This window comes from Chelon labrosus (genome assembly GCF_963514085.1).
Source record: "Chelon labrosus genome assembly, chromosome: 1".
Classification (NCBI taxonomy): domain Eukaryota; kingdom Metazoa; phylum Chordata; class Actinopteri; order Mugiliformes; family Mugilidae; genus Chelon; species Chelon labrosus.
In genome coordinates this window covers 16097732-16110976 of record NC_140337.1, presented here as the reverse complement: position 1 = coordinate 16110976, position 13245 = coordinate 16097732, and the positions used below count along the sequence as shown (strand labels likewise).

At 45.4% G+C, this 13245-nt stretch overlaps 1 protein-coding gene across 1 annotated transcript in view; it reads left to right on the top strand.

Annotated features, from left to right (window-relative positions):
• The window catches only part of pcxb (pyruvate carboxylase b), a 307177-nt gene that overhangs the window by 237278 nt on the left and 56654 nt on the right, over window positions 1–13245 (top strand). Inside the window, exons 13-14 of the mRNA XM_084546125.1 lie at window positions 8299–8443; window positions 9019–9108. Of these exons, the coding sequence (XP_084402251.1) occupies window positions 8299–8443; window positions 9019–9108 (235 nt within the window). The remainder of the gene's footprint in view (window positions 1–8298; window positions 8444–9018; window positions 9109–13245) is intronic.

The window sequence follows — 13245 nt, the reverse complement described above, 5'->3', positions numbered from 1 at the left end:
ACAGGCTTACTGCTTAAGGATTCCCAAAATACCACTAAGTAGCAGTCTGTTTTAATAGGCTTTCGTCTCTCAGAGAATATAGGCAGGCGTTCTTTTAGCCAGTTCGCCACCCAGTTTCCTGATACCAGATGAGTCACGCTGCCAAAGGAAAACGGACCCGGTATTAGTTACTGGTTAATGTCTCTTCTTCCCTGCTGGTCTTCAAACCGCAGCCCGCCTTTGTTGTGTCCACTTCCTCCTTCCCACCCTCATCATCTCTGTTTGAGGCCACAATTACTTGTGACTGGGCTGACGTTCGCGGCCCCTCAGCTGGGACTGGCTCGCGCTTGAATCGAGTTAAACAGCTATATATGCCACTTGTGAGCCTCTGAGAATAGGGCGCTGTGAAGTATAAAAAGGTGGTAATCTCTACACGCTTCCTGCAGTTTGGATATGAATGCCTTCAAATTAAAGCTGAGCGTCCAACCATATTGGCTCAGTAGCTGCAAAACTTCTGCTCTTCAGTGATATGGAGCATATTAGTGAGCGTACTTGTATATCCTGTCTCCTTTGGGTGCAACTGACCCCCTCCATAAGAAAAAAAAGACCTTGTTTGCTGCTCATGGTTTAGATTTCTAAATTGCGATCTTCTATTGAACGGCGTGGTTATGCCAGAGAGCAATAGCTGCTCCCTTTTTCCCGACGGCGTCCTTTAACTGAGATGTCTGTCGAGTTTTCAGCACCACGGCCAGCTCCGGCTCACGGGGCACGGGGAACTAGGAGCTGAAACAACAGGTTGTGTCTGGCGTATCTTAGAGCTTAAAACAAAACTGTCCTTCCTCTTCCTGTTTTCCGTGCTCGCGTGTATGCAGCCTGTCATAAATCAGGGATCAAAGCTGGATTTATACGTGCTTCATGAAACCGCAGATGCATGCGGAGGCACGGAGAACTGTCATTCTAGACAGAGAGAGAGAGAGAGAGCCTTTGTCAATTTTATTTATTCACATTTTACCGTTTTTATTTTTTTTTTCTCTCACTCAGAATCTTATTAACTTATTTACAATGGAAATATTTCTGCCCACAGCCTCCCTTATGAACTGCGAGGTAAAGACTGCTCTGCCATAGAGAGGTGGTAGGAGTTATTACCGGAAAGATCACTATCAGATTTATTTTATTTCACTGAGGGGAAAAAAAAGCCTGGTGGCAAATGTCAAACACTGATTACAGATTTAATTTGTAGAGGCGGCCATGAAATAGTCCTATACGGCACACATTTGTTATCTTTTGTTACGGGGTCTGGTTGTAAAACAGGGCTGAAGAGTGTGTGTGAGAGAGAGAGAAAGTATGCAGAGCGCTGTTACTTTTCCTTTAGACATTAAAACACGGCGTGTGTCGTGACTTTAAAGGCCACTGGAGCTGAATGAGGATGGTTAACGCTGCCTACTTTTAGCGAGAGGTACAGAAGGTAAGAAATAAAGAGGGCATTAGAGTGAAGGGAATTAAGGCGCGACCTTTTAGTTAAAGCAGAAAACGGAGAAAGAAATGTGATGGGAGTTGTCTGATAGTCGCATGCAGATACGGACTCGGAGAGTGCAAATAAACCCGCCGTCACGGTGACCGGCCTGTTGACCATCAGAGACCAAAACATGCCAGCAGCGTTTCTTCTTCATCTACACACACGTCCCTGTGTGTCTGTGTATTTGTCCGTGTGTGTGTGTGTTCGATTATGGAGTATTTGCTTTGAAATTGCATGCGTTTCCTTGTTGCTGCCTTCAGGTCGCTTTAAAACGCAGATATGTGTGTCGGTATACGTTCAGTCCCGGGGCAGCGTGTGTGTGTGTGTGTGTGTGCGCTGATCTTGTTTATGTGTCCGGGCCAGTGGTTAAGGCATGACGGATGGGGGTGGGAGAGACGGAGCAGGAGAGGAGAGGAAAGACGGACGACCTGACAGCTCCCCTATTCAACTCCTAATCACTGAGGGAGGCTGTGTGTGACAGAGGGAGGCGTTGGGGGAGAAGACAGAGATCATGCGTCTCCGTGTGCTGTGCGTTTGTTTTCAAAGCCGAGCGCGGTTTGAAGTTTTTTTTTAAATGTACTCTGGCGGAGGAGTGTTTCTTTCCAGGCTGCATACAGCGTGGTGTGTGTTAAAGCGAGTGTTGATCACGAGGAAAACGCCGCGGTATGTTTAGAAATGGATTCGGTCCAGATGCTTTTTGAAGGAGCGGTTCTGTGTTCATAGATAGTAAAATATGCCGAGTGCCTGATCTGTACCTGGAGCGAGAACAGAACAGCCTCGTTCAGAAGGGGACCTTTGGGTGAGGCTGTAGCCAGGTGAGCTGTAGATCAGAGATACACTACGCAGGATTTCACCAAGCTTTACAGGTGAGCATTAGGATTTGGAAACTAATGCTTCAGTAGTCGGTATGACAGTAGAGGGAGGGAGGGACATGTTGAGGTGGTGGAGACGAGAGTCATACAGATTACAGATCCTTTAATGATCAACTCTCTATGGTTTGACACGACAGCATAAATTTATGCTAGCTCAGTGATTTACACCGATCAACCATAACATTATGACCACCTTCCTAATATTGTGTAGGTCTCCCTTGTGCCTCCAAAACAGTTGTGACTCATCAGAGAATGGACATTGACCTTCTGAGGGTGTCCTGTGGTGTCTGGGAACAGAATGATGTTAGTGGGGGGTCTTTGGGTCCTATGGGTTGAGGGGAGGGGCCTCTGTGGATCATCCCACAGATATTTGATGAGATCTAGTGAATTTGGAGTTGTTCCTAAACCGTTTTTGTGCCCCTGCTGAGGATGGCTGCTGCCATCAAGGAGTGTCATTGCTATGGGGTGGGGGTGCCTGGTCTGGTCTAGGTGGGTGGTACATGTCTAAGTAACATCCACACGGATGAATGCCAGGTTCAAAAGTGTCCCAGCAGAACAGTGAATTGTCACAAGCAAATAAGTATCATTTATGTTGCTTGTCTGTGGTCATAATGTTATGCCTGATCAGTGTATGTGACACCTTAATGCAAAAAGGTATACACCAAAACAAGCTAGCTGCTCTGGTCAATGCTCTCATCCTCCTCACTATCTTGATCCCATTTAGCTTAGTTTATTTTTCTCCACTGCCACTGGTCATACAGTATGTCCTCCTTTGTGCTTCCATTCTTGTTAACTTTGATTTACGCTCACCTTGCCCACCCTGGAGCCAAGATTAGTCTGTCCGATCACATTTTATCAGTTAATATAGGTGGATAAAACTGTGTCCTTTAAGGTACAGACGTGCCAAATAGACATCAAAGAACTACTGCCAAAAAAACTCTTCATACTAGAAGGGGCTGGAAACTGGAAGGGTGGAAGCAAGAAAAAATACAGTCATACACAGCTGGCCTCTCCTGAACTGATCATGCTGATCAGTTAGTCTACATTTTTAATTCTAGATGATTAGATCCCTCTGTGTACCCTGTGAACTTTATTGTTCTGTTTACTTCCATCCCTTCCGTGCACCGGTTCGATAACCTGAACAGCCAATCAGACTGATCGCTCTCACCGACTCCAAATTGCTGCCAATCCAAAATGCTGAATCAGCCGAAAAGCAGCCGTCACAGGTCAGACTAGTGCCAATACGCAGACATCCGGCGACGGCTCGACACCGGGGGAAACGGACGAGCCGTCAGCTCGGCGTGTCACGGCCTTGCGCGCCCGCCGCCGTTAGAGGAGACGCGGCGAACGGGACAGCTTAACGCAGGCAGCAGACAGCTCCCTGGAAACATGCTGATGGGACGTTGTTGAGAATTTCTCGTTTCCCCTCTTGCCGCTCTCCTGCCTCTGCCCTTTTACTCCACGGTGGCGGAGAGACGCAGCCCCCGTTGAACTTTGTCGTTACATAAGTTAAAGGTTGACCCGAGCCTTAACCCTCATCTCAACATCAGCCCAAATGTTTCTCGCTGGTGTGCGGGGAATATTAATGACGACCTCCCTCCTCACTCATCGTCCTCCCACTCCTTGTGGTGTTGTCCTTTGCAGGGATTCAGCGCGCACGCTCGTAGGAGTAAAGGAGGCGCGACAACGGAGAGAGTTGTCCAGCTACATCAGTGTCAGTGATCGAATTAACTTCAGGCTTGAATATGAAAACTAAACTTGTTCATATGAACTCTCTCAGAGCAAAGGCATCCTCAGTTCAGAAACTTGCATGACTTCTTTCAATAATTTTTGGATGCACAGTGACCTGAGAGAATGAGAACTTTCCCAGACTCACGTTTGAGTCCGTGCGTCTTGATTAGAATAAAAACTTAGCAGGTGTAACCTTTCCTCTAGATGCTGTCAGTGATTTTGCTCTGGGTTTAAACGTGACCCACTCTCTTGTCTGCTTCACCTTCCTGCTATTTTAAAGCTGTAACATATCAGTAGTATCTTAAAAAGGAGCTGTCTGCACAAAAAAAAAAAAAAAAAAAAACACATCAACACCCCCACCTGCTCCCCTGCTATGCATAGTGTGAAATGACAGACTGCAGACATCGAGAGCACATAAAGAAGCCGGTGCCATGTTGCATTTCCTTCCCCGAGATAACCAGACTGCATTTTATTATCAGATCTAAATTACGTCCCAACATTCGGATGTTGCGTGACAGCTTTGCCTCGCCCCCTCTGGAGCAGCCAGCTTCTAATGAGTTTTTATATCAAAGCCCGACTTAAAATTAGAAATAACGACACAAATTACAATAAACCCCCTTAAAAAAAAAAAAAAAAGCAGCCCAGCGACCAGAGTGCTACGAGGCAGCGGGGCGTTGAACTGTTTGCAGTCGTGCCAACTGCCTGGGATATCAATACTTAGCACTCAATGTTGCTTTGGCAATCACCAGTAAAGCTGATTGCAACAAGAGTGATAACAACCGGCTGTGAGCGGAGTAGCAATAAAGCAGACTTCTCTGGTGATAAAGCGAGTGCTGTGAGAAGAAAAGTGGGGATATACACGCAACCAGATGTGATATATACATATATACACACATATAGCTTTGTACTAAAATGAGGCAGTGATTTCAGATAGAGGCTCATGTGTGCATGAGACTGAAGAGGGCGTGGGGGGTTTAAACTAACACAGTATGGGTTTACACATGATTGGCTACATAAATAATAATAATAAAAAGGGGGGTTTGTGAGCAGGAGCTGCAATCATCTCTGCCGACTAAGTGTGTGTGTGTTTTCCATGCTGTGCACATGCCTTTGAAAGATGCAGCCGATCGGTTGTTTCAGAGCCTCCGTGAGAATGTGTGTGTGTCGTTACCGAGAAGACGAGAGAAGGTAGAGCGAGTATGTGGGGGTCTTTTTAGAGCGTGTGTTCCAAATTATTTGGGGAAACATGGAGAAAGTGTTGGTGTGTGTGTGTGTTTGTGTGTGACAGCCACGGGCGCAGAGAGCAGCCTGATAATGAACACATTGATCTGGTACAGCAGAGGGGAAGAGGACAATCCCTCCATGTATTAATGGTTGCTCTAGCTTCCCTCTCCATTATATGTGTCATTACTGACGGCTGTTTGTGTTATTTGTCTCTCACTCCGCGTCTCTGTCTCTCCACACTGTGTTTTATTTACGCCCTTTGATTGCCTTCCCCACTCACGCTCCTACCTGTTAAGTTTGTTTACCATAAACTACAGATTAAGAGGACATTTAAAAGACAGAAAATATTGAAAATTGTTCCCAAGGTCCAAGAAAAGACCTTTTCTCCAAAAGCAAATAACAAATACAACATTTTTCTCTTCGTCTATTTCCATATTTTGTTCTTTTTTCATGCTCTTTTTTAAATATTTGACCTTGTGGAACTTTTCTGGCAGAGAGCAAAATATTTACTTGTTGCTTTATTTTCACCCACTTCCAGCCTGTAGCCGCTAGCATAAAATACACCAATCAGCCACAACATTATGACCACTGACAGGAGAAGTAAATAACATTGACCATCTTGTGACAATTCAGTGTTCTGCTGGGAAACTTTTGGACCTGGCATTTGTGTTGATGTTACTTAGACATGTAACACCCACCTAGACCAGACCAGACACCCCCACCCCATAGCAATGATACTCCTTGATGGCAGCAGCCATCCCCAGCAGGATGCAGCCTGACACGGACACACACACAAAAAGCCACTTGCTGCTATGGAGAGTTATTTTCTTTCCCGAGCGCAGAACATATGTTCCAGCTGTCAGCTGGCTGTAGTTGTTGTGGTGTGTTCAAGTCCAACTTTTTGGTCCAGACACAGTCGACCTCCATTGATGGTTAGTTCTTGTTATGTCCGTACTTTGAGACCTTGTCCATATAGGTATGAAAATGGTGCAAGCACATTTCCCAGTTAACCTGATAAGTTCCTCAGCTTATAAGCTTGCGGTGTTCCTTCCCAAATGACCCAGACTTAACCCACTTGCTCTGTGTTGTCTTTAAATCAAAGCTTTTATTTTGATCCAATAAAACGTCTCGTACAACAGCACCCAGCTTTGGCGTGGCTGCTGGGAGACAAGGATGTGAGGCAGCATCTGTTTTAATATAGTTGCTGGCAGACGCTGTGAATGGAAGAGAAGGAGATGTCCGCAGGTTTTTTTTTGAAGTCTTATTGCAGTTATAACACTGGGCAGAGATCCCCTTTTGTTTTGGACCACAGCGTGTAGCCCAAGGCTTGGCAGTGCAGCTCAGCCCTTTGAATCCCCCTGCTCTCTTCCCTTTCTCCTCTCCAGCTCTGCTGCATGCAGCAGGCAGATGAGAATACAAAGTCATTTCATGTTTGTGACTGTATACCTCAGACAAGATGAAAACCCTTCTCCTCTTGCTGTGATTATCTGGAAAGTCATACAGAGTGCCTCTCTATATATCATCCTGTTAATAATAATAAAAATAATATATATACGTACATATATATATACACTTAGTAGAAAGGTTTCTTCTTGCCCTGCTTCACTTCGGACCGCACTTTTTGTCTCTATTGGCATGACCGGCATGTACTTCATTCACCCAAGCACATTGATCTCTCTGCTACATCTCTGCGTCTCTCTCTCAGTGCTGTAATGAGGTATGTGTCTGTGTGGTTTGTTTACTGCCCGACTCTTTTCTCCCAATTATGAGATTCCTGAGTGATTGTGCTGCAGCAATTATTTCAAGTCAGTCTGGGTTTGACAGTCGACTAAATGCCCAAATTGCGGTTATAAATCCTGTCCATATGCGGGGTTTTGTTTTGTGTGTGTGTGCATACAGAATTTCTATATTTACTCCCCCCCCGCCGTCTGTGTGTGTGTATGACGGAGACATCCATCTATAGACTATCTGTAGAGATAGTCAGGTGGATGCTTCAGTCCTCTGGGACTCTGTGTGTGTGTGTGTTGAAGGGGTTTTCTTTTTAAATGTCACTTAAGACCCCAACAGATCAGGTCATGTGGAAAGACACTCTTAGCAAACTTGGAGGAATAATCTTTCACACAGTTTACCTTCCTTCGCTCTACCTCCCCCTCCCTTGGGGACATTAAAGGATGATAAACACGTTTAAAGCCGCTCCACAAATACATTAACATATCCTTTCCGCTCGGTCCCTCCAACTTCCCCCTCTTCTCTTTTGTGCTTTTCTCTCCACTAATCTCTGTCACTCTCTTTCCTCCCTCCCTCACCCTCGTTTTCTCTCTCTCTCTCTCTCTCTCTCTCTCTCTCTCTCTCTCTCTCTCTCTCTCTCTCTCTCTCTCCGCCTCTCTCGTACATCAACTCAAAGCAGTCTACCCACATTGTTAAGACGAGCTTACGAGAGTGAGAAAAGAAATCTGTAACGAATCAAGTAATGAAATTAACTCCCAACAATTACATATCTCGCCTCTCTCTTCTCCTCTCCCGTTCGCCTTCCCTCTCTCTCTCTCTCTCTCTCTCTTTCTTTCTTTGTTAATTGAGAGAGCCTAATTGCCGTGATAATACTTCGGAGGCAAACAAACAACAACAAAATAGAAACGGATTGTAATTACTTTCAACAGTTGACTTTCTCCCAGTTCCCCGCGCTTGTTTGTCTATTCAAGCTGAGAGCGAGCCGTGTTTGAGGCGCACAATTATTAGCGTGTGGTTTGTGTGACGCAGCTACTTGTTTACCAGTGCGTAGGTATGTGCGTATTATATACACAAAGGTCCGACACTGAGTTCTTAAACTAAATGTCATGGGCTTGTAGAATAATTGCTCACTCTAATGCTTGTGTTCTGTTTTCGTGCGTGGTTAAATTTGGGCAAGTGTAAATCGCTCTGTAAGAGGATAAAGCTAACGGTCTCCTCCTCTGTTTGTCCCCCTGTCTCCACGTCTAGACCAACATCCCTTTCCTGCAGAACGTCCTGTCCAACCACCAGTTCCTGCACTCCACCGTGGACACCCAGTTCATCGACGAGAACCAGGAACTGTTCAACCTCAAACCCACTCAGAACAGGGCTCAGAAACTGCTGCACTACCTGGGTCAGTGGGAATGACACATCACGACGCCACAGCTGTGTGATTTCTGTATAAACCTCCACCTACATACGCAGAAATTTAAAGGTTAATAGCTCGGCAGCTACCCGTCTGGAACAAAGCTGATGGTGTAGTGGGAGATATGCTCATTCTCAAAAAAGATGAAAGATGAGTCTATGCTATGAAAGAGATGATGTCCAACCTACATACAGGTATAAATAGCATCATTATTTTAAACCTTGCCTTACTTTGTACGGTGTCCTTGGGTGTTTTGAAAGGCGCCTGACATTTACATGGTAGTCTGATTTGTCTACCCTGTCCTTGCTGATAAATAAGTGCAGGGTGATGGAGCACGCGTCTCTAACTCTGCATTTTAAGTGATGACGTCTCCAAAAGACACCCAGTCGGGGTAATTTCATCAGTGTGGTAGACTCGTCGTAGTCTTACAGAAAAATAACCTGGGTATCTCATGTACAGGGCTTATACTTACACTCGGTCATATTCATTGTCTTTATAGTATGTTAAATATATTATAGGACTGTGTCTGACTTCTATTCTGTATTTTTCTACCTCCTGTCCAGGTCATGTGATGGTGAATGGACCAACCACACCCATCCCAGTGAAGGCTAAGCCCTCCTCCACAGACCCCGTCATTCCTCCTGTCTCCATGGGTATGTCATGTGGTCTCGCATTGTTCACCTTCTGTGACACATTATTCATCTGCTGCTTACGGTTGAATAAACAAAACATAGAGCTTGAGCTATAAAATAATTAAACTGTGTTGTGCCAGTGTAGTTCAGGGTCCAGGGCAAGGAGTCAACGAGACCGGCATATAATTATTTAAAAGGGGAAATAGGTGTTGGGCCACAAGAGAAAGTCATCGAACGGTTGCCACGATAATCTAACAATGCATCATCCATATTCAGTGTATTACATTTGGACTAATTTAGCAAGGCGCCGCCACAAAAAAGGGCCGGGGGTTACGTTTCCCCTGGGGCACCGTCGCTAAAAATGTAAACACTTGCGTGTCCACGGGGCACTTTGGATAAAAGCAGCCCGGCGAATGACAAATGGGCTGTCGAACACTCCCGAAAGCTGTAGGCGGAAAGGCCTTCTTAAATGGCTCAGTTTAGCACTCTGCGAGGAAAAGGGTTTTAGCCCAGAGTGCTCTGCTGAGCTGTGAGTACAGCAGCGAGAGGGTGCAGCTCATTGTTTGTGAAGGCAGAAGTTCTCCACGCCTCACCCTGCTCTGCACCAGCGCCCCTGTAGTCTCGCAGGAAAGGCCAACGGCCAAGCTGGGCTCTTTGATGAGCTCGTTGAGCTACTTAGAGTCTCTGGAGTGGTGCTCTGTGGGTTTGCTTTCACACACTGTGTGCGTTTAAAACCGAGGAGGAAGTATTTGTGAATTTTGAAATAATTAAATGTGATCTGTTTTACTGTTAAATTATTTTTAAAAGGATCCAACTACTGAGGGAAATAGACTTATTATAACTGATGTGTGTGGTCATTTGGCAGCAGTGCACTTTGTGTCTCTGCTCTCTCTGGTTTATTTAACCAGGGGTGCAAAGTGGCATGAATTTACACAGCTGCTCCTTTTGACGGCAACGAAACAGTCGGCTGTGTCAGTCTGACATGTTCATCAGCGCCCCGCTCTGCCTCGGCTCATGCGCCAGCGTGCCCGGTAAACACGAATTTATAACAAAATAATGTGAATAATATGAATCATAATCAGGCAGAACTAATCAAATCTGACATCTAAAAGCCGAGCATGGCGGAACAGGATGAAAGTAGAATGGGACGGATAATCAGCGGTGTTTGGGAAGTGTCTGCGCGTGGAGCGAGTGAGTTAATGTGTTTTCTCCGTGCTCACCCACAACTTGTCTTACTTATGCAAATCTCGCGTTATAAGCGATCAGTCCCCGTATTTGTTGCTGCGGGAAAGAAAACACGCTCGTGCATGTGCGCACTTAATCACACAGACTGTAATGAGCAGGCGCTCTATAGACAGACACCCTTTGTGTACACACCTACACCTACCTACTGTAAGCGGCTGATGAGGTAGTCGTATGCAGCGCAGGCACGCACCGAGGCATACCTAAAGCCTAGTAATGAGATTTGTAATGTGCTTATATCCTTTCTTTCATTCGAGGGAGGGATTGAGAGAAGAGAGGGATTAGTCCTGTATTATCACACTCTGTGGAGGGAGGGACAGGGGCACAGAAGGAGAAAGGGGTTATGAAAGGAGAACACAGAGGGCCTGGACAGTGTATAATCCTCATATATTGATAAAACGGTCAGGTGGACATCGTGGCGGTTGCAAGACAGAGGAATGGACGGGTAAATTGACTGGGACAGAATGAGAGGGAAGGCGGGGAAGAGATGGCTGAATGAATGAACAATAAAGGCAATTTTTAAGGAGTTCCCGCCACACAGAGGAGAGAAGGGAAGACGTGAATTCCTGAAAGACGGGGCGAGGGTGTCCTGACAGAGCCTGTTAACTACTCAAAGGCCATTATTTTCTAATTAGGATTTGTAGTCTGAAACGTTCCCTCCGAAGGCTGATTGCTGCTGGTTCATCGATGGTGTAGAAGTACACCTTGTTCCAATTATTGTCTGGATTTATTTAATGGAGGACATCTAGAGGTTAATCACCAGATGCCTCAGAGCTAGCTCTAGGAAGAATGACTAATAAAAATGACAGACTGCTCTCCACACACTCGGTGCTGTGCTGTATTTCCATTATTAGTATTAAAGTAGTTTTGCAGTACAACAGTATGTAATGCAGTATGGAAAGACACGCGGAAATGTATGGGATTCTTTCATTAGCGTCTTCTGTTTTTTTTTTATTATATTTTGATACATATACAACAATCAGGCATAACATTACGACCACCTTCCTAATATTGTGTAGGTCTCCCTTGAGCCTCCAAAACAGTTGTGACTCATCAGAGAATAGACATGGGTCTTCTGAGGGTGTCCTGTGGTGTCTGGTTACAGAATGTTGTTAGTGGGGGGTCTTTGGGTCCTGTGGGTTGAGGGGAGGGGCCTCTGTGGATCATCCCACAGATACTTGATCAGTTTGGGATCTAGTGAATTCGGAGGCCAGGTCAACACCTTGAGCTGCTGACATCAAGGAGTGTCATTGCTATGGGGTGGGGGTGCCTGGTCTGGTCTAGGTGGGTGGTGGGGTCATGTCTAAGTAACATCCACATGAATGAATGCCAGGTCCAGAAGTTTCCCAGCAGAACACTGGATTGTCACAAGATGATCAATGTTATTCACATCCTCTGTCAGTGGTTTTAATGTTTTGGCTGATCAGTGTACCTCCATGTTGTTTTTTTGCTTCAAAATGAGCCATAGAGAGTCTTAAATTTGACTTACCGAGACCTTTTTGTCTTGTGTATATGCAGCAAATTATCTTGTTTCCTTCGTTGTTTATTTCCTCTGCCTCTTCCCGTAGAGCTGTGTGGAAAATAATGCTGTTCCGAGCTAAAAGAGTCCTCTCCAGGCTGTGTTTTAGCACATACGCTAAATAATTTAACCTTTGAGTTGAACTGATTGACTGTTCCAGCACACCTGACTTTAATAAAGCTCTAATTAGCACTCCCACCGGGATCTGCCAATGAAAATGTTCCTAAACACAGAGATACAACACATTTATCAAGCTTTTTGTTGCGGGTGTCGACTCAAAACAGAAGCAAGCTGTTTTTTTTTTTTTTACTCTCGTATTAATAAGGAAGCTGCTCTGGGCGCCGCGGCCCGCTCTATCTGTTCATATTAGCTGCCACTGTTGAGGCTGCATGGGGAGGACAGGGCAGGTGGAGAATGTCGAGGGGAGAGGCATGAAAAGACGCCAGCATGGGAGACTGCAGAGAGAAGAGAGGGCAGAAGAGCTGGGTGGCTGGTGGCGGTGAAGTGTTTTCAATGCAAATGAGTGGGTGTGTTTGTGTGTAAGTGGGTCAGTTGTCAAGCACAGCGACCGCTTGGGACTTGTATCTCTTTACTACTTTTTGTTTTTGCGCCGCGCAACACAATTCACACTCAGCGCTCCACTCAAACACCGACTAATGTGTTGTCGAGGAAAACATGCATGGGCCATTGTATCTATAGGCTCTGTAGTCCCAGTACACACACCATCATTTCTCACTTGTGTCGAGTGTCAAACAGAGAAGTGGTAAAACATATATAGCGCGTTTATAAGACTTCGGGAGAAATGGAAGTAGGACTAAATCATTTTTATCCTGTGTGTGTGTGTGTGTGTGTGTGTCCCCAGTACTAAGTATTAAACATAGATCTTGATAAGTTCAAATGTCTGCTTCTATTTGCTTCAGCAACGTGACTTCACAGAGCTCATGTAGCTTTCCTGCATTGTGGTGAGCTCATTTTGTACGTCTGCGCTGGTGCTTGTGAACAAACGTGTCTTTATCTGTGTGTGTGTGTGTAGTTCATTTTGCCCATGTTGGCCTTAGAGGCAATTACAGCGGAGATCATTTGTTTTCAAGGATGAGGTACAACACTGAAAGGTCAAGAGAAAATATTCAACTACACAGAGAGGGATAGAGAGAGAGAAGGATGGAGGGTTGGAGGACATCTAAGCAGGCAGATAGTACCTCATTAACTAGTCTAATTGATTGATGATTGCACACACCACAGCAAAAAATAGATCCAAATCCCGCTCCCAATATTACAATGCCTCAGGTTGTGCATGTGGTTAATTGCGAGGCAGAGAAGGACAGGCGCACGGATTAAGATAGAAGGTTGGTTGTAGTGGCGCGCACTGAGCGGGGCTTTTGCAACGTTGAACTTGT